Source organism: Ctenopharyngodon idella, chromosome 11 (genome assembly GCF_019924925.1).
Source record: "Ctenopharyngodon idella isolate HZGC_01 chromosome 11, HZGC01, whole genome shotgun sequence".
NCBI classification, from domain to species: domain Eukaryota; kingdom Metazoa; phylum Chordata; class Actinopteri; order Cypriniformes; family Xenocyprididae; genus Ctenopharyngodon; species Ctenopharyngodon idella.
The window spans coordinates 27,177,409-27,197,908 of record NC_067230.1 but is presented as its reverse complement, the minus strand read 5'-3'; the positions used below and the strand labels follow the sequence as shown (position 1 = coordinate 27,197,908).

At 38.1% G+C, this 20,500-nt stretch overlaps 2 protein-coding genes across 4 annotated transcripts; both read right to left on the bottom strand.

The window, feature by feature from the left end:
* Nucleotides 1–95: 95 nt before the first annotated feature.
* On the bottom strand, nt 96–3,078 carry card19 (caspase recruitment domain family, member 19). Of its 2 annotated transcripts, XM_051912576.1 has the most exons (6): nt 2,918–3,078; nt 2,262–2,401; nt 2,011–2,167; nt 1,354–1,416; nt 1,195–1,260; nt 96–1,107 (listed from the first exon to the last, which is right to left on the bottom strand). In XM_051912576.1, exons 1-6 carry the CDS (start codon nt 2,922–2,924, stop codon nt 1,001–1,003), a joined length of 540 nt encoding a protein of 179 aa, XP_051768536.1. In that variant the 5' UTR covers nt 2,925–3,078; the 3' UTR covers nt 96–1,000. The 2 variants fall into 2 exon arrangements, with proteins under 2 accessions (XP_051768536.1, XP_051768537.1); XM_051912577.1 differs by lacking the exon at nt 2,918–3,078 and having other exon boundaries at nt 2,262–2,408.
* A 219-nt stretch (nt 3,079–3,297) lies between these two features.
* Nucleotides 3,298–20,265, bottom strand: bicd2 (bicaudal D homolog 2 (Drosophila)). Of its 2 annotated transcripts, XM_051912574.1 has the most exons (9): nt 19,791–20,264; nt 10,312–10,524; nt 9,615–9,767; nt 8,942–9,382; nt 8,498–8,827; nt 7,725–8,399; nt 7,240–7,391; nt 6,363–6,609; nt 3,298–4,876 (listed from the first exon to the last, which is right to left on the bottom strand). In XM_051912574.1, the coding sequence occupies exons 1-9, from the start codon at nt 20,028–20,030 to the stop codon at nt 4,874–4,876; spliced, it is 2,454 nt and encodes an 817-aa protein (XP_051768534.1). In that variant the 5' UTR covers nt 20,031–20,264; the 3' UTR covers nt 3,298–4,873. The 2 variants fall into 2 exon arrangements, with proteins under 2 accessions (XP_051768534.1, XP_051768533.1); XM_051912573.1 differs by lacking the exon at nt 3,298–4,876 and having other exon boundaries at nt 4,884–6,609; nt 19,791–20,265.
* Nucleotides 20,266–20,500: the final 235 nt, after the last annotated feature.

Genomic DNA, 20,500 nt, shown 5'->3' with positions numbered 1-20,500 from the left:
TTTTTTGGAATATATTTTTTTGGAACTTGTCCACATGTGTTTATTTAGGTATATCAAGATGTGAAAATCAAATTAATCTCTAAGTACATTAGTAATACTTCCAAAGCATCATTTTATTTAGTCTAATAAAAATTTTATTAAACCCTGACAAAAAAAATAGTTTCTCAGTTAACAATTGTGAATGTTTCTAGGCTGAAAATATCAGATTTACAAAATAGTTGTCTTACAATCACACTGCAGAAACAAGGCCACAAGAGTTCAAATTGACAATATCAATTATTAGTATACAAACCAGTGCAAACATGCTGCCAGTATAAAAGTAAGCTATATAAACATGCTTAAATAAAATATATCTGTTTAAACCTTAGCCCAAAAAATGTATTACAAAGTAACAAACTCCCAATACTCTGAAGATCAGATTTACCTGTAGTCTTACTGTCTATATGATTTGTCATGTTTATCCAGTTTTGTATGTACTAAATAGTGTAGTGGATTTGGAAATGTGGAACCCTTTGTGTCCACATTTTACTAATATAATTTTAGACAGTCTGTGAGAATTAAAAGTTATTGACTATACATAATATATTATTTTTTAACGACAAATGCACAAACAAAATAAGTGTTGCAATATTAACAGCAGCTCTGCAGGTCAACTTCAATTGAAAACTTTAGTGTAAGTTTGTTTAATAGTAATGAGTTCCTGCTCTTGTTATTTCACGTAAATTGCTATTACTTCAAATGCATAACTGTGCGTTATGTAGTTATATAAATCACTATATTGTTATATTTAAAATTGTAACACGAGATTTCAGATTTAGGCATGAAATCTTAACATTAAATCTTTGGAATTTTGCTTTTGCTATAATTTCTGAATATACATATACAAAGTATGTACATATTTTTTTAAACCTGAATTAACATTTTTTTATATGTTTGACATGGATATTTGAGTATTTCTGAATCGACTGCAGTGTTGTTTTTTAAGGCAGCAAAAAATCCATTATTTTCCATCTTCTGTGTACCAGATAAGAACGTCTCGCACTTTTCTACCAAGACCCATCGCGGCCAGACCCAGAGCGCTGCTGGAGCCTGACACCTGCTTGGACTCTGCAGATAAAAACATTTTGACACTTTCAGTCTAGGGAATGTATTTTTAATGTGGGTATGAAGATATTAGCAAGTTTGTGCACTTACCACCATAGTAATACAGCAGAGCTGCTCCTACAGCCACACTGAAACAACTGAGGAAGAAAAACGGACCTGTGCAATGACAAAAAATAAACCATGATGAAACATCATTTATGTAAATTGTTTGCATTTACTAGTGTGTGGTCACAGAAAAGGCTCACTTACTATGGTCATTTAATACGTGTCTCTCTGTGGCAATCGGGATTGGGCTGATTGGATCTCCAGACTCTACAAAAAGGAAAAAAAGCTGGTGGTCAAACCAAAATGCTTCCAAGTCAAGTTTAACCCTCTAGTGGAATTTTGTTTTGTTTGTATGTTTATTTTTTACTTCATTGGAATGGTATGGTACTTGGTGACTTTTGTGGCACTTGCTATGTGAAAACTAAAAAATCGTGGACATAATTTGAAAAGGTTAAATGGTCCTAAAAATAAGTGATACTTTTACTCCTCACATTCAAAAAATGACCGCCAAAGAAACGAAAGGGAAATTTTTATATATATATATATGAAAATACAGAGAATACAGGGGGGGGGATCTACAAATCAGCCATGATGCTGGAAAAAGGGCACACAGCAATGAAGGGGTTAATTGAAAGATATACTGATTTTACTGTGAAAAAAAAAAAGAAAAAGTTACATTTGAGGTGTTTGGCCACTTTTGACCAAGAGGAGTATGAGTGTGGCCCCTAAATAAGGTTTAATAACAGGCTTAAATACTTTTCTACAACCACTGTGAATAAGAAATTATATGTATAGCAAAACTAAATGAATATCCTCAAAAGAATGACGTGGTTATGAGTGGAAAATGATGATTCTGCCAACCTCTGAGTTTGAGACGTGTGGGTAAGCTGAAGTAAACGTCTTCCACGTGGAGGTGAAGAGCACGGTAAAACTCTCGACATGCCTCCTCTCCTTTCTCCTGTAGGTGAGACAGCAGCTCCGCCAGCCTGATACAGGTGGGAACATCCAAATCCCTGAACTAATGTTTGGGAAAATCATCATCATTATTTTACAGATCTTGCCTGAAAGACAACTGGACAGTTTATCTGTATTACTGAAGGTGGAGCTCTTACTTTGGAGGCCTCCTTGTCAGTCAGGATCTGTGGGTAGATTCTGTTCAGCTGCAGGATGAGTTTATCCACCAATTCTGTATCCAGACGTCGGTCCGATTTCAGGAACCGGCTGTCTATTCGCAGCTGTTCATGGAAGCTCTCTGTCATTTCCAAAGAATAAAGTCAGAGAGGTTTATAACAACATGAGCAAGAGTAAATTACTTTTTTCTCTCTCTTTTTGATGAACTAATACTTTAATAATCCATTCTATTAAAATGAATGCAGTGCACATTTCGGCCAGAAGGTGTCGCCACATCATGAATAATATTATATTAAGCAAAGACACGGGGAATGCAAGAGCAACACTGTCAAACATACTTTTGAGGTAAATTGAGGGTTTTGTATGCCTTTTAGCCAACAAGGCGCCTTATAAGTTCAGTAGGACAATATTAACAGGTTATAGGGCTTATGAAATGCAACATATTAAGCAAAGTAGACTTTAAGACACGTAATCGAGCAACGACAACTGTCGAAGCAAAACTAGTCGAAGCAGCCCAAGTTTGTGAGCAGTGTGTATAGGGATCCTACAAAGCACACTTTATACAGTAAAATGACTATTTAGAGTTCATATTTATAGTTCACATCAAATAAAACAGCAGAAACAAAGTTTGACTGACCTCCCATTCTGAAGTGCCCTCTGTTGTCTTTTGTTTGGAAACGCCCATGGCATTGGAGGGGTGGAGACCATGGTGGAAATTACCGGAAGTGCCGATCAAAATGGGAAAAATGTTAACGTTACATACGGAACTTTGCGAAAAAAACAGATTATATATAAAATCATAGATACGAGTATCTTAGTACCATAGACGAAACAAAACTGAATATTAGTAGAAGACCGAAAAGTATAACAAACACAAACGTATGTAATTTATAAATAAATAGAATTTATAACCTATAAATAAATAATATATGTACACATAGCTAATACATACATACATACATGTATAAGTATACACACTATCTATCTATACAGACATTAAGTTACACACAAATGCAATATTTTACATTAGTTTTTTATTTTTTTGCTCATTGTCAAATGAGAAATGTTAAGACAGACATGGGCCTATAATGTGTTCCTCTTGATAAACTACAGGGAAGCTCAAATGTTTAGAAAAAAAGCACAACTTTAACATCAGTACTGTAAAAAAAAAAAAAAAAAACCAAACACAGGTGGATGCAGTATATGTAGTACACTGTACCTGTAAGATTTCAAGTAGAAATGCAAAGAGAGGCAGCGCATGTGCCAGTTATAATGCATATAATCCTAGTCATTAATACTGAACGATACCCAAGGTTATGAATAAATATGAACAAACACGCGAGGTCATTCCATACAAATGTGTAAAAAATAAACTCAAAATGTCACACAAAGCTATGACATGGCTGATGAAGCGGTTTTCAGCAAATAGAAAACTATTGCAAACACTCCAGAAACAGCACAAAATTGCACTTAATTTGTAGTCAAAAGAAAAAACGGGAAAGGAAACAGGTAATTTAAAACTTGCAATGTCTTAAATTTGAAATGGCACAAATGTTCATTCTGAGGCAAAGTTTTCTGCTTGCTGAAATACAAACAAAATATTATCAAGGTTACACATAGGAAAATAATGACTAACAATGCCAACAGACAGCCATCATGACCGCCATCAGAAATCATTTCTTCCTCAAAAGGAATGTATGATTTTAACACACCTAGTCCTTACTAACATTTAAAATCTCCTAAACAAGCAATCTGAGTTGACTTTCAAAAGGAGTGTTTAATTACTGTCCAGCGAGACTGACAGAAAAACTGAAGACTATGGCTCTTAGAATTGTTCATGAAAACAAAAACCAATAAAAGGCACAGGAGGTCTTAGGAGAGGGTTATACAAAACAGATAATGTCTTAATACAAATATGTATTGCATTGTAAAATACAAAATGCTGACCTTAATGCAGTATTTGGCAATAAAATGTAGAAAGTATTCCAATTTGGAATTGATTTTGTTTTTTATAAAATGTCTTGAATTTAACATTTCCATGACCCACTATGAAAATTGACTCCAGTCTTTTCAGGAGCAAGTCAAAGTCAAGTTGTTCTTTTAGTGGAGTTACATTACATGACTTGCAAGATAATGTTCAGTTAGAATAGAACAGAACAAGAAACATATATGGGCCTATTTAACGTCATTTTCCTCCCTGGAATATGCTTAGAACCTGGCAGTTAAGCACTTAAAATACTATAAAACAAACAAATAGTTTTTATATTATTTTTTCAGTTAAATACATAAAATTTGCAAGAAAAAAAAAATGTGCTAAGTATACTGAAATGTGCATCTCTTACATAATATTAACTAATGCACTAAAAGTGCACAGTTACATTAAAAACAAAGCAGGAAAAAAAAAAATACCACAGTAACAGTCAGAATAATGATTACATAGACCGGTTGGCTTTACATGTGAGCCTGTGTTTTCTTGCAGCCACATCCAGGGACAAATTTCTTGTTTTGAACCAGGCATGTGTATTCTGGACGTATAGTGTAGAGTGAAGGAAGAAGGAAATAGCCATTTGGCTAAACTCCAGAGCTAATAAAATTACTGCAAAATTGAGAAACAAAACAATCATCAGAATTATCACATTATAAATGATCAATGTAACTTAAAAAGATAATATATCCTAATAAGTCAAGTTCACATGGACGTAGACAAAGTGAATGTTACCGTCAACAACGAGACCAGTTAGACCCATTAGTACACAGCAAAACAGAAGACTCACTTGATCCTGATGCAATGGACAGCAGACTCACATGCAACAGACAACGTGCAAACTAATACAAAGTGTTGAGACTGAGAGCAGATCATGCATGCTACAGTGGTTCAGACAGAGTCACCACTGTGAAAGACAACATGGGCAATGTATGTTATGCTGGCTGAATGGCTAGATGAAATAGTATGAACAAAATCAACGAAGACATGAAACGACACGATAACAAAAATCACAGTTGAAACCAACTTCTCAAATTCATCTTGGAGAAAGTTAATGCCTTTTATGCTGACATCATCTTTAAGAAATCTTTACACAAATCTAGACATCATCTTTAACAAAAGACCTTTCATTTTTGTCATTTTTAGCAAAAATATCTGCAGCATCAATTATGTCCTTTAGGGTTGCAACCTGGATTGCAAAGCTCCCAGAAGGCTCAGTAAAGTGCGTGTCTATTGGGATTACACAGATTTATTCCCACTGACACAGATTAACAGACTAGCTTTGTGAAACTGGGTTTAACTCAATGACATTCAGTATTCTCAGTGCTGGCTGTGTTCAAGTAGAAACATTGGGGTCAAACGTTCAGACAGAAAAGACAAATTTAGATACGGACGTAGATGTACGGTATTTTAACATGGCTAGACATTGTCTTAGATATTGACGTTCATGTAGTTTAGTTCCAACACAATATACAGTATCTGCTTAAGTACAAAGACACTGGAAATGGAACTAATGCATTGCATTGTACATTATAGTTTGCTCTGGTCATATATGTAGTAGGTAATCAATGCATACTAGACATTTGCATACACTACAGACTGCTTTCTATTAAAAAAATAGTAGATAGTATGGATGTTAAAAATACCGGCACTCATCGATACTAAAAGTTGCAGTACCCAAATATTGGAGTTCACCTATTAGATTTTTGGAAAATCCAAGAACAATATTTTTTTTAGTGAACTAGCAAGCCTTGTAGTGATCGTGATAAACCTAGTAGGTAGAATGGCATTAGCAGCAACACATCTATTCTCTCCATGTAGATCTACAGGAGAAGGACTGAGCCCCAACTTTAGACAAATATTAATGAAGCCATCAGAACTGTTAGCACAATCATGCTAGTATTGTTTTGTCCCAAGCACACATACAGTATGAGGAATGTTTGTTAGTATGAGGATGCTGATGAGCGACAGTTACACACAGGTGTTAATCGGATCCAGCGTCACACAGAATTTTATACTTCTCGCTGCAGAAAACCGCAGGACTTCCAATGAGGCCGTGTGGTTGCGGCCTGTTCTTACAGGGAAGTCTAGGACTTACATGGGGGCTGGAAAAAGACAAGGGTCCTCTGCCACGCCCAGATGGAGCCTTCCCACGGCCACCTGGCCCAGCACCGGATCCTCTTCGGGATTGCTCGTGGTCAAACTCCAGATCCTCCAGTCGCTGAGTGAGGGCCAGTTTCTGCTGGATGGCCATACGCAGGAGGGAGTTCAGAGTCTTCTTCTCATCTTCTGCTGCAGCTAGCTGCCTCTGCATGTCGTCTAATTGTGTTACATACTCATCACACCTAAAGAAGAAAAAGTGAAAGAGGGACAGAGCAAGAGAGATGTAGTTAACCAGATTTAGTTCCTGAATTAAGTAACCCTATTGTTTTCTGGACAGTAGCAGGGATAATGGTGGAGTTACTTGGTTAAAAGGACAGTTCAGCCAAAAATGAAAATTATCCCATACATCCATCATAAAATGAACCCACACAACTCCAGGGGGTTAATAAAGGCCTTCTGAAGTGAAGCAATCTATTTTTGTAAGAAAAATTGTTCCGCATTCGCCAATACGTCATGCGTCAGGGTCAGAGTTCAGATTCGCGTACGACCATTACCAAAAGCCAGTGATTATAGTCTAAAAATTTATAAATATGGAATGGATTACTTTTATGATGGATGGATGCTCTTTGTTGGGCTTCAAAAAAAAAATGGTACTATTCACTCCCATTATAAAGCTTGGAAGAGCCAGGATATTATTTAATATAACTCCGACTGTGTTTGGCTGAAAGAATAAAGTCATATACATCTAGGATGGCTTGAGGGTGAATAAATTATGGGATAATTTTCACTTTTGGGTGAACTTACCTTTTAAGGTGAGCCAGACAAAAAAAAAGCTGGAAGAGAAACAACTTTCAGTTGTGTTCTTGTACTACCTGGTGGCGAACATTGCCCTGAGAGAGGAGAAAGTGGCAGCATCTTCTTTAAGAGCCTTCAGCTCGTTTCTTAACTTCATCATGGTTTCGGTGACCATGGCCTTTTCATTCTCATATTTGCTCTTCAAGTTTGCTAGGGCAACCTCAGCTGTCTAAAGAGGGACAGAACCACACCACAGTTCAGAAAAAGCTCTTAATGTACTAAGAAGATTGGTAGCACTTTATTTTACAGTCCTGTTCCCCATGTATTACAATAACTGGGCAATAACTACGTAGGTACTAACCCTGAACCTAACCTTAACCCATGTAATTACCTTATATTACCCTGTACTTTCTTAGGTAAGTACACTGTAAGTACACGTGCACGTACTGTAAAATAAAGTGCAACCAGAAGATCTCGGTCAATCCATTTGAATGATCAACAACAAGCTCAATATTCTGGCGTCATATACATTCATGCCAAGCTAATCTTTTTTTATTCTCACCTGTTTGTTGGCCTTGAGCACAGTCCTCAGCGTGGCAATCTGTTCTCGCTTAGTGCTCAGCAGGGACTTGAGCTTCAAAATCTCCTCCATGCAAGCAGCTTGGTCTTTATCTGCCACTGCGGCCAACTCTAGAGAAGCAACTCTTTGCCTGGATAATTCTGTGGTACGGTCCACTGCCTTCTGCAAGTGGCGGATCTGATCCCGAATTATTGCTACCAGGTTGTAGATGTCCATTGGTTCAGGACGTGGCTCTTCTCTGACTGCCATCCCAGAAGTTGAGCTGTCAACAGTAGTGGAGTTGGACCTGGGTGCCTGGGCTGTGCTGTTGCTGGTTTGCGTCAATGTAGACTGCCGATCTTTACCTTCAGTCTTGCTTCCTTTACCTTCTTTGTAGAAATCAAGCATGACGCGATTCGGGGTTTCATTGTTGCACATGCAGACATGGTGGTAGAGGTTTGCAAGCTCTTCACTAAAGGCAACAAGTTCATCCTGGGCAACGCTGAGACTGCCCTCTGTCTCGCCTGCGACTGCACTCACTTCCTTTAGCTCCTTTTCCAACCGAGTGACTTGATCGCGGTCTGCACGGCTGCTGCTCTCCAACTGAGACACTTGAACACTGAGGTCACGCACCTGTCCTTCCAGTCGTGCCCGTATCTCCTCATGCTCAGCCTTCATCTAGAATCATACAAAAATGTTGCCACACAATGTTCCATCAACCCATTTACGAAACACAAATAATATTGAACAAAACTCAACTTCTCAGTCCCACTCACCTCATCATGCTCCGACTTTAGTCCCTTAAGCTCCCCCCTTAGTTCACCTGCCTCTGCTATGGCTACCTCATACTTGCAGCGAAGTATCTCTGGCCCATTGATATCCAGCTCATAATAGTCCACATCATTGTCCTCTCGACTGTCCCGCTCTCGCTCACTGTCCAGTGCCGACTGCCGCTCCTTGCCTGCCTGCAGTCTTCTCATTGCGCCCAAATCATCGCTAAGTCTCGTCATAGCTTCCTGCTGTTCGGCTAATGCTCCGCGAGCATGCTCTAACTGCTTCTGAGAGTCCTGTAAAGTGGTGAGAAGAGCTACCTTCTCTCGCTCCACCTACAAGGTGAAATAGAAGGAAAGAATGCTACATTTTTAGCAATTTGAAACAAACAAGGTGAGTAGAGTATTTCAATTAAGTTGACCAAACAGTATACACAATGATTGCTATACCTGTAACAGCTGTTGCTTGAGTTTCTGGATCTCAGAGATGTTCAGCTCGGTCAACAAGTCATCCACCAGACTTGGTGCGGGACGGAAGTTTTCACCTCTCTTGGGTGAAGACAATCTGTTATCTTCATCATTACCTTCACTGACTTTAGCAAATCCATTTTCAAATGTCAGAATGGCATCATCATTATTAGGTTCGTCTGCACTCAGTTTAAGCCCGTCCAATGAGCTGGCAAGGAGGGAGTCTCCCAGGGTCATGTGATGTGTCAATTCTTTTCGAAGAGCTGCTTTCTGCTCCCGCTCGGTCTTTACGGTTTCTAGAGCCTCCGTTAGCTGACGCTCGGCTATTTCGCGTAACCGAACAGCGTCCTCTAGCTGGCTGTTTAGGTACTGTACTTCCTCTTCCAAACGCCGATTCTCATGCTTGAGTCCCTCAAACTCCACCTTTAGAAGAGGTCAGAGATATACAAGATTGTAAGATAAGCCAAAAACAGCTTGTACACATGCAACTATGTGGAAGTAGTAGTCATTATTAAGCAGACACTTTCATCCAAAGTGGATGGTGATAGTGCATGTTTTGCTCCTTGTGGGTCTGGAACCATCAACCTTTCGATTTTTAATCGTGAGCTTTGGCTACTCTTTCATACCACACCCATATGTGATCAATACTACTAACCTGACCCTGTTTAAGGGTGGAGACTTGTTTCTGCAGGCTGATGTTCTCCTCCTCCAGTTCAGTGTAGTCTTGCAGCAGACGAGACTCTCGGATCTTGTACTCTCGAATGTCATCACGCAGACGACTGCGCTGCAGCTCCACAATCTCATTATTCTTAAGAATGGAACAAACATTTATGGAAAAATCAATGAATCTATATGCACATATAGAGCATAACTGGGGGAACAAGTCATTGGGTTTGTTGGGTTTTGTATGAACACATAGATATTAGTAAAAGTGAAAGTGACGTGTGGCCAAGTCTCAAAATTTGTGCTCTGCATTTCACCCATCCAAGTGCACACACAACAGCAGTGAGTATTGAACACACACACACACACACACAGTGAACACACACCCAGAGCAGTGGGCAGCCATTTTTTGTGCGGCACCCAGGGAGTGATTGGGGGGTTAGGTGCCTTTCTCAAGGGCAACTCAGTTGTGGGTAATGAGAGTGGAAGAGCGCTGTTCATTTACTCCCCCCACCTACATTTTCTGCCGCTACTGAGACTTGAACCCACAACTGCCCACAAATTAGACACATAGTTTAATAATAGTCTATTTAACCTTGCAACCTTTGCTGTTGAGTACATTATTATGTGAACAACATTTATAAATATTTAAGTTGCAAACACTTAACAAAACCCCCTACTGCACAAACCTCTCTCAGCTCGAGGGCAAGGGTGGCCAGACGTTCGTTCTCTGCCTGTGTGCTGGTGAGAGTGTTTTTTGTTTGTCGTAGGTCAGTCTGCAGATCCTGCACTCTCTGCTCATAGTAGGCCTCTTTAGATGCCGACTCCAGGATGAGGGACTCCTCCCTGCTTTCCCCGTCCGCAGCCACCTTTTTATGGGTGGAGTGAACCTGGCCATATGCCTGTGTGAACATGATCAGGGAGAGATTGGAGTTAAAATTATAAAATCTATCAAGGTCTAGCGCTATGCTACAAACAAACTCATTGTTTTGTAGGGTGGAGGCTGGATGAAGGAGGGGAGACTTGAAATTAATGGTTCATATTAATCTTAACTGTACTAAAGAAACACCATGGGATATATGGGGCTGAAGTTAAATGGTTGTAATCAAGACCCAAGGACTGTACATTTTTGACTGTTGATGGAAATCAACAAGATTTATTTGAAGACATGCTAACATCTCATGCAATGTCTGTGTGTAGTTTATATTGGTTGACAGCCATCTTCACTATTTATCAGCTGGAATTCTTTACCACACATCTACAATGATTCTCTCAGCTCTGCTTAACACATTTTACCTTTTTTAAATCCGTTCTGCAGATTTGCCCCAAATCTCAGGATTCCCACAGACAGTTAAAGTTCGATGTATGTTAATCATTTTGTAAAACTCATTTCCTGAAATTGATGATGTCACCGGCTAGAGACAAAACTAGTTGAATTCTGTTCAAGAGCTCTTTTTACCAAACACTCCATCTCTTTTTCTCCCTCCTAAATCTGTGTGCCAGCCTGAATGATGTCATTGGCATGCTACAGCCCGAGTTGCCACACACACACACAAAACCATGGCAGCACAAGCCATAAATGTTAACAGCTCCATTAGACTTTTAGAAAATAAACCCTCTTAAACTTTTCACACTCTCAATGGTTTAATTTATCCACTACCAATGTGACAACATGCATTTCAGGAGAATTCTGTCAATTTATGAAAGTCATGAACATTGTCACCTCAGTGCCATTTCCAACACACCTCAAATTATGTATTAATAGCATTGTGAGATGGAAATGATAGTTGAGGAAATGACATTTTCAAAATTAATGGAATAAAATGGCAGACACTTTTGTCTCGCAAAGTCTAGTTTCATAGCTAGCATTTTATGCATCATAAATACACACAATTAAATTTGACAAAGTAGTATTTTCCTCATTTTACATTGTTTAATACCAAGCATTATTAGGAACAAAATTGTTTGTTGTGTTGAAAATGATGCCACAACTGTGGGTTAATTGTAATTTCTAAAAATAAATAAATAAATAAATAAAAATAAAAAATAATAAATAATAATAATAAAGATTATTTTCAACAATGATCATCATAGTTTTAAATGTAATAATATTTAAAATAGTTTTTTTTATGTAATATATATTGGCTTATAATTGATAATCTGAGTCTGGGACAAGAGTAAAACAATAACATTTAAACATAAAGGGCATTTGAGTAAAATAAAGCAGTAAAAATATATCAAGGTACAGAAAAAAGCAGACACCAGTTTCAATTTAAATCAACCCATGGGAAATAAAAGTGCCTGTAAATTAAAGAAACATCCATTAGCAACACAGGCCCATCGTAATAATATCAAAATGCATGTGAGACCGTAAGAGAGGTGGAAATGGTGTCAGCACTAAGTCCTCCTCCTGCCACAGCAGCTGCTGCTAAGATCTGGCAACTGTCCACCTGTCACTCTGGGTTGCCAAGACATTTCTTTAGAAGTTTATTCAGATTCTAGCACAGAGATTCAGTGGATAAAGGCCATGCTAACATACAGACCTCCACTGTTTGTTTCTCTCTATTCCTAAACTACTGATTTGCAAAGATCTATTTTTGTGATATTATCTTTTTATAAACAAAGACGAAAAGATTTCTGTGTAGCATAAACTAATTCCTAGTATATCTGAGAATCAACTTAATTCTCAGTATTGCTCTGCTTAAACCCAGCCATAGTTGCAGTCAGAGCGTACTCAATATAACTAGTACCAAGAAAAGCCCTTGTTAAATTTATCCATGCCACTGCTATAGTAAAATAAGGCTGCCATTGAGACTTCAGCAGCAAGATTAAGCTTTGATGTTAGGCTGCAAGACTTCTCACCTGCGCAGACCTTTACAACAAATCCCTAAACACAGCTGTTCAGTTTGTAGTCCTACAACCTAGAAGAGAATTTGAGCTCCTACTTTTCATCATTGTTTTCTTAGCTCTTAGCAGAGCAGTTTTCAGAAGTAAGGTTTGTATTTAAAGAGAATAAAAAGATAAAGTGGTCAGGCAAGTAATCAATTGTTGGAGTGCTCAGTAACAATTTATATTGTACAACAAAACTAGACGTAGACTTTAAGTAATGTTAACTACAGATCTTATTCATAAATCAAAACCGGTAATCTAAAAACCCATTTGAAATTCCATTGGGAATCCATGGTGAATTATCCTTCTGTGTTGGACAACAAATTGACGTCATGACTGATCTTCTCTAACAACAACAAAAACGCTTGCCAACGACAGCTGATTCAGAATCCAGACAAGCTTTGCTCTGTGTGAAGGAACACATTTTTGTCCCAAAAAGCCTTATTTTTCCCCCCATAGTTTGACAGAAGCTTTGTTTCCTGAGTATTTCTGCTGACTTTGATCTGACTCATCTCTTGTGATGAGTGACTCAGATTTAAGTCATATCACCGTTGATATCACATGAAAATAATTTAACTTTGACAATAATTTGGTTTATATAGGGTTTACATTTCTTGTTTTAAATGGCAAATGCATTAAACATGACAAATAAGCAAGCAGTTCACGCCTGGGGAGATTAAAAATATCTCCTACTTCCTAAAAGTTTGCATGAGCAAGTCTTCATTTTTCAAATATGTTTCTCACAAGTTACAGAAAACAGGAAGTTATGGGGAAGCGAAAGGAATCAGCTTTACATAGCCAAATAGAAGCATCTGACACAAAAGTTTGGTGCCATTTAGGGATGTTTATCTAAAATAGAATATAAGTCATGCTTTTTTTTCAAAATTGCAAAACAATGCTATTTTGACCTGATGCAACATAGTCAGATGTGACTCATTTTTTTCCATAAAATACAGTAATACAGTAATAGATCAAACTCCTTAACAATACAGCTCCATCTGCTGGTGTAAGTACACTCATTATCGCTAGACTTTATTATTAGGTAGAAATAAGCATTTACACTCTAGAACTCCACATCATATATGTGAAATCAGATAAAACTGCAAATCTTGATCAAAAAGAACATTCCATTTGGAAAACTGCTGTTTTTCCATCGCTAGGCTTAAGAAACCTCAAATATTTACTCTTCTGCTTCTTTAAATAGTCACAAACCCTATAAACCACAGCAGCCTGTAGATAGGCTGTATCAACTCTATAGCGAGGGAGTCCCACCCCTGCACAGCTGTGGACCACACTGATGGAGACTATTCTGATCCCCCCTTGTTGAAGGAGAGTAAAATGTTACTATTCTTTCACACTTTAAAACCCTTTCAGATGGACTGCACAGCTGACAAAGTATTTCATCCTGGTTAGGACACAAATTCAAACTGAACAGAAATCTGAGCAGTTGTGTAAATACTATTGCCACTGTTTATTTGACATATGACTGTGGTGGGCTTAGACCTCCTTCAGCACAATGAACAAGCCCAGAAAATGCCAAATGAATTCAACAATGCACTTTCTTTTTACTTTTAGAAATATAGATGAACAATATATTGCTGATGTTATAGGTATTGGCCATTCGTAGCATTTTTTTTCAGTAATAGGTAGGTGTGCTCTGAGGCTCCACCTTCTTTGACGTTAAAATCTTCTCCGGTTCATTTCTTCTGTTCAGTCCATCAAGGTCGGACGTCTGCGAGTAAAACGTGACACGACTTTACTGGAGTGCCAAATTGCAAAGCTCATGCAAACAACTGCATCACTACGATCAGATGCTTTCTTAAAGGATTTCTTGAAGGACTTCTGAATGAAAATTTCCTCATAATTTACTCACCCCCATGTCATCCAAGGTGTTCATGTCTTTCTTTCTTCAGTCGAAAAGAAATTAAGGTTTTTGAGGAAAACATTCCAGGATTCTTCTCCATATAGTGGACTTCAGTGGGGTTCGCCGGGTTGAAGGTCCAAATGTCAGTTTCAGTGCAGCTTCAAAGGGCTCTACACGATCCCAGACGAGGAATAAGGGTCTTATCTAGCGAAAAGAACGTTCATTTTCTGAAAAAAAATAAACATTTATTTATTTTTTTAACCACAAATGCTCATCTTGCACTAGCTCTGCGATCCGCACACATGAAGTAATCACGTTAGTAAGGTCACGTTTGACATAGGCGGAAGTACCGCTCCAGTGTCTACAAACCAAACAGGCAAAAATTAAGCCAAACGGCCTTTACAGAAAAAGGTAAAACAACGATATTGGACGATTTTGAAGTTGGAGGAGAAAATTAGATGAAGTTTTTCACCCTACTGCGGTACTTCCGCCTACGTCACGCGTGACCTTTCAATGTAATGCGCCATCATCACAACGTCACACGTGACATTTCAACGTAATGCGCCACGTGCATCATCACAGAGCTAGTGCAAGACAAGCATTTGTGGTTAGAAGTATATAAAAAATGACCGATGGTTTCTCTAGATAAGACCCTTATTCCTCGTCTGGGATTGTGTAGAGCCCTTTGAAGCTGCACTGAAGCTGACATCTGGACCTTCAACCCGTTGAACCCCAGTGAAGTCCACTATATGGAGGAGAATCCTGGAATGTTTTTCTCAAAAACCTTAATTTCTTTTCGACTGAAGAAAGAAAGACAAACATCTTGGATGACATGGGGATGAGTAAATTATCATGAAATTTTCATTCAGAAATGAACTAATCCTTTAACCACTGTTTTCTCACAGCTGTTATTTTTGTTGTGTTTATAAAATATTTTTATTGGCCAAAATATCTCTCTCTGCATCCCTGCTAGCTGTGTCATTGGCCATACTGACTTAACCTAGAAACAGATCTTATTGTCATCTTGCATAAGGATGCTAATCTTGGCAAGACTGCATCTTCCTGTGCTTAGAGAGTGTTTTGAGAATGAGTTAATGTGTGTGTGTGTGTTGGAGTTCAAACAGGTGAGAGAGCAGATCTAATATACTTGAATGGGATTAACTTGTCTCCTCTTTTCACCTCACCCTCTGTCTGATCCAGCGTGTCTGAGCCTTGATCGCTACACCTATCTTTGGCCATGTTCACACAGCAGCAGAATACGGTTGTCAGTCTTGTATTTTACAGTTAAACGGTTACATTCACACACAGTTCAGTTATTTACAGGAGTGAAACCCATATTCTATAACCAAACTCACACCTGTAATTTTCAGGACTCACAACTGCATTCTCGGAAAACCTGCGAACAAAACAGAACCGGACTGAACAACTAGTTGTCTAGTGCAAGAGAGTTGCTCTGCACTGCACAAACTCATGTCTACCGTGTGTTGCAGGCTTTCATGTGGGTTTCGGTAACTTACAGCGGCGGAGATATGAGCTGTGTGTCATCTGAAGGTTTTAGATCCAGTCACTGTTCTCCACCGGTTGAAGCTGCTCCTGTCAGTTTTGTGTTCTACACACGACTGAAATGCTCCACCCAGATATAAAAGCTGCTGTAGGTTAGTGAAGATTTGACAGATGAACTTGCGGCTCAACTGGAATCTTGTTGTGTCAAAAGTGATAAGACTTCTTAGTTTTATGGATATCGCCATCTTTTATATCACTGTCGCAATGGTTACTAATAAGAGAATACAGGCTTGACTCCCGTTGCACAGTCATACAGACAGTTTTCAAGACACTACTGTAAGTTCCTGTGTGAACCGAACATTTCGAGACTCACACCTGCAAGTAAATGCGGTTGTCAATCCCCAAAACTGACAGTGTGAACATAGCCTTTAATGTGTTCTGCATGTGCACTTTCTCATGGGCCCTGTTTACACCTGGTATTAAGATGTGTTTTGGTCGATCGGATCACAAGTAAATGAGGGAGACACATTCCTGTTTACAACTGGTGTTTTAATCGGTCTCTTTTGTCCATTTTCAACCACTTCTGTCCTGATTTCTTCAACCAGAGACAACAGAAAAACATACAGAGAGCATCAGCTTTCGTTTCTGCTCTGATACCAGTTTTGCCAATGGCTTTCAGTTGAAAGTAGCTAAAACTGGTCGCTAAATGTCGCTAGATGATGTCATACTGGCGAGTCCACTGATCTATATTAATATAAATATAGATCAGTGGGCATGTCACAGAATCTCGATAAGGTTTGTCCAAGAAGTTGCTACATTTGTAACTAGGCTTTTGAAAGACGTCTCAAAAAGGGCAAGGAAGTCGCTAAAGTGGCAGCACTGTCTGATACCCACAAGACCGCGTCGAACGCTGTGAGTGGAAATCAGAAATGGTGAGAGAACATTGTGCTTGGTACATTTTTCATCTTCAAACCAAACTTGGGTCTTCAGCTGACAAAGTTTAAATCCCATCTGGCTAGCACGCTTCCCATTATGTTTACACATTAACATGAGTTTAGTAGGCAGAGAGTAGACGGACTTTTGCGCTGTTCGAACACATTCGACCACATGAGCGTTTACACTACAAAAGCAATCCGGTCGAATGCGTTTTAAACTACCTCTGGAAGTGGTCGAAAGTGGACAAGCTCAAAACGTTCTACACCCCATTTATACCTGTATTCAGCATCGTCCACTTGTGATCAGATCGACCAAAATCTCAATACCAGGTGTAAACAGGGCCATGGTTTACATTATGTATTTCACTCCACTGGTCTGAGATCACCCAGCATTTAAAAGGGATAGTTCACCCAAAAATGAAAATTCTGTCATCATTTACTCACCCTCAAGTTGTTCCATACCTGTATGAATTTCTTTCTTCTGTTGGACACAAAAGAAGATATTTTTAAGAATATGGGTAACCAAACAGAGCCCATTGACTTCCATAGTATGAAAAAAAAAAAAATACTATGCAAGTCAATGGGGTCCATCAACTGTTTGGTTACAGACATTCTACAAAAGACCTTCTTTTGTGTTCAGCAGAAGAAAGAAACTCGTACAGGTTTGGAACAACTTGAGGGTGAGTAAATGATGACAGAATTTTCATTTTTGGGTGGACTATCACTTTAATACTAAATAGAAAAAGCAGAAAATAGAATAACAAACCCTACCACAACATATACAAGATAATTCAGATTACTTGAGAGACATGGAATAATTGTACTTATATATATATATATATATATATAGCCACAACACAGGACCATTTAAAATAAATCAGAAGGTAAAAATAAATAAATACACAAATAAATATGTTTAAATAAATAAAGACTACTAAACAGGGCATAATTTTATGTAAATGTCAACCTAAAATCTAAAAAACAAAAAAAACAAAAAAAACAAAAAAACAAAAACAAATTTAAAATAAATAGTGACTAGTAACAAGACCTACTTATGAAAATGTAAATGTTAACCTAAAACCTTAATGTTACACAAAGGAAAAATGTTCAAGGATAAAATTTATAACCATATTATGCACTGAAAATTAAAAAATAAGCTATCTGTACTGTATTAATATTTTGTTTATTAATATAGTTTGCATTGCTTTTGTTAATAAAATGACTCATGCAAGATAATCTGCCTACTAATCTGATTTCATGCACTGACCTACATAAGTATTTTAGTAGCTTAGAATGATACACGAAAGCATATATAAACGAGTTTAACAGCTTCCAGGTGAAGCCCCTCAACGACACCTCTAGTGTGAGCTCTGTCTAGGCGGCGGACATGAGTCAAGCCTAAGGCGCTTTTTTTAGCCTGATTTCTTCCCAGATCTTCTTACTACATGACGAAGACTGTCCTTTATTTAGAGCCGTGCAGAAAAGATTACAGTAGAAGGAAGTATATACAGAAGAACCGCTCTAGACAAGACAACTCTAAATAAACTTTAATTCTAACAGTCAGGATTAATGTCTGAGGCTGAGCTTTGCTGCATGTTTGTGTTGTTGACAGGAAGTTGTAGGGGAAAAGGAGAGAGAGAGCTTGAGAGAGAAGTTGTGCAGAGTTGCTCATTCAAAAGCTGACTTGAAAATAAAGAAACCTAAGTCTATTCAGGTCTAAAACAATTCATTTGCAAACTACACCCCAGTCTAGTTTTATTTTAGGATGTCATTGCCTCACATCAATATCTCACTTCTTGTCACGGTTTCATTATCGGTCTCTGATAAACATCACATGACTAATCTACACTAGACTATACAGTATACTAGAATGCTGAATGTGAAATATATAAGGTATAAAATAAATGAAAGGATTTAGTGATTTTACATACATTCATAAATGAATATCCTGCTTTTCTATAGATAACAGGCAGGATATCCTGTGGTCGTTTTTTAGTTTACTGTGGTAAAAACAAACAAGGATTGCTTCAAATTCTAAAATAAATGTAATTTTATTAAACTTATAGCCTTTGTGTACAGCAATATATATATTGTCTATATAAAATCACTTTTTATCTCTAACAAAGATGCAAAATTGATATTCAACTAAATATTTTTCCTTTCCGACACAATAACAGCCTAATCACTGACTAATCTACAACAAAATACACATTATATGCACTGAGAAAATTAACAACAATAATGAACTGTGACAAATTAATTTTCAAAAGACAGACCTACAAATTTACCATCTAGTCAATTCATTTGAAATCTGCATGCACAATAATAATTTTAATACAATTTAAAGTGGAGATTAGCAGATAACACCACATTACAGTTTAAACTGAATGCCTATTTTATATCTTTATAGCTAGCAATTAACATTTGACCTTTGTAATTTAACGGCTGATGTCATTTGTATCATCCTTAATCAATTCAAAACGTAAATTTGAATGAACTATATTTTTGTCATTTTTAATACAATAGACTTTAATACAAGATAGAGACTAAATTTCTCTCAAAACTGCATGATGAAATTGAGATTTAAAATTGAGACAACTGCCCATAAATAATTAAATTAACACTTATTTTACATAATATTTACACAAAACTCATAATTTTTGCATCATCAACTGACAAAGCTGTCAATCGACCGATACCGTTCATCTCAAAATTGCAAAATATAGGCAGATTTATCGATATTTCTTACTACACACGGCCCTATTATTTAAGGCACTTTTCATATTTTGTGAAGTACACGGTTAAGAACAATAAATGGACATAAAATGAGTGGACAATATAACAATGGGTGGAGACACACAGACTGATACACTTTTCTTTTGTACGCCGCTTCCCGCAACAAAAAACCGTTACGTTACTTAAAAAAAAAAAAAAAAAAAAAAAAGCACAAGTAGGTTATTGTATGAGTTGGTTTCACCTCTCTGAGCTGATCCAGCTCTTGTCTGACGGTCTCATATTCGCTCTCCAGATCTTCAAAGCGTTGTTTCAGCTGCTGGTTTTCCTCCAGCACCGCGAGCCCGTACTCCGCCGCCTGGATCTTCTCCCGGCTCGTCTCGCTCAGTTCCCGCGTCAGGCGCTCGATCTCCGCGCGGAGCCAGTTGGGCCCGGCCTCCGTGACAAGCTGCGCCTCGGGACACCCGTCCTCATCCCCGGACATGTTTGCCCTCACCCGGCACAGTCTAATAGAGGCGATAACGGACCGAGCCCGTTAATTCCTCCTTCTCAACCATGAAGTTGATCCCCAATCTGAGGTGCATGCAGTTTATTAGATGCACTATTCTTCAAGTAAAGTTTAAAATTCAATCTTATAAACTTATTCCCCATGTTTCAATGTATAACTCCATGATTTCCTCTTGTTCTGATGTCATTCCTGAGATTAGGAGGGGAACTCAGTCTGCTGTGAGATCATCCAGAAGGAATACGAAGTGATTTTGTCACCCCTGTTTTATGGGTAATGTAGTTCCATTCACCCATTTATGAGCCGTATTAGGGCAGGTGCTTGACTACAACACCCACAATGCTTCATGTTCTGTACACGAAGGCAACACAGGACGCGCAGATGGTTCACTGACTGAATGCCAAACTCAATCCAAAATGTTGCTCAATGCTTCCATCTGCTGATGGGAA

Coding starts and splice junctions, on each gene's coding strand:
- card19 (XM_051912576.1), bottom strand. Junction 2,168..2,261: donor CTGACAAGGAGGCCTCCAAA/GTAAGAGCTCCA, acceptor CCCAAACATTAG/TTCAGGGATTTGGATGTTCC. Junction 1,417..2,010: donor CACACGTCTCAAACTCAGAG/GTTGGCAGAATC, acceptor TCCTTTTTGTAG/AGTCTGGAGATCCAATCAGC.
- bicd2 (XM_051912573.1), bottom strand. CDS start 20,030: ATGTCCGGGGATGAGGACGGGTGTCCCGAGGCGCAGCTTGTCACGGAG. Junction 9,768..10,311: donor TTGCCCTCGAGCTGAGAGAG/GTTTGTGCAGTA, acceptor TCCATTCTTAAG/AATAATGAGATTGTGGAGCT. Junction 9,383..9,614: donor CCACCCTTAAACAGGGTCAG/GTTAGTAGTATT, acceptor CCTCTTCTAAAG/GTGGAGTTTGAGGGACTCAA.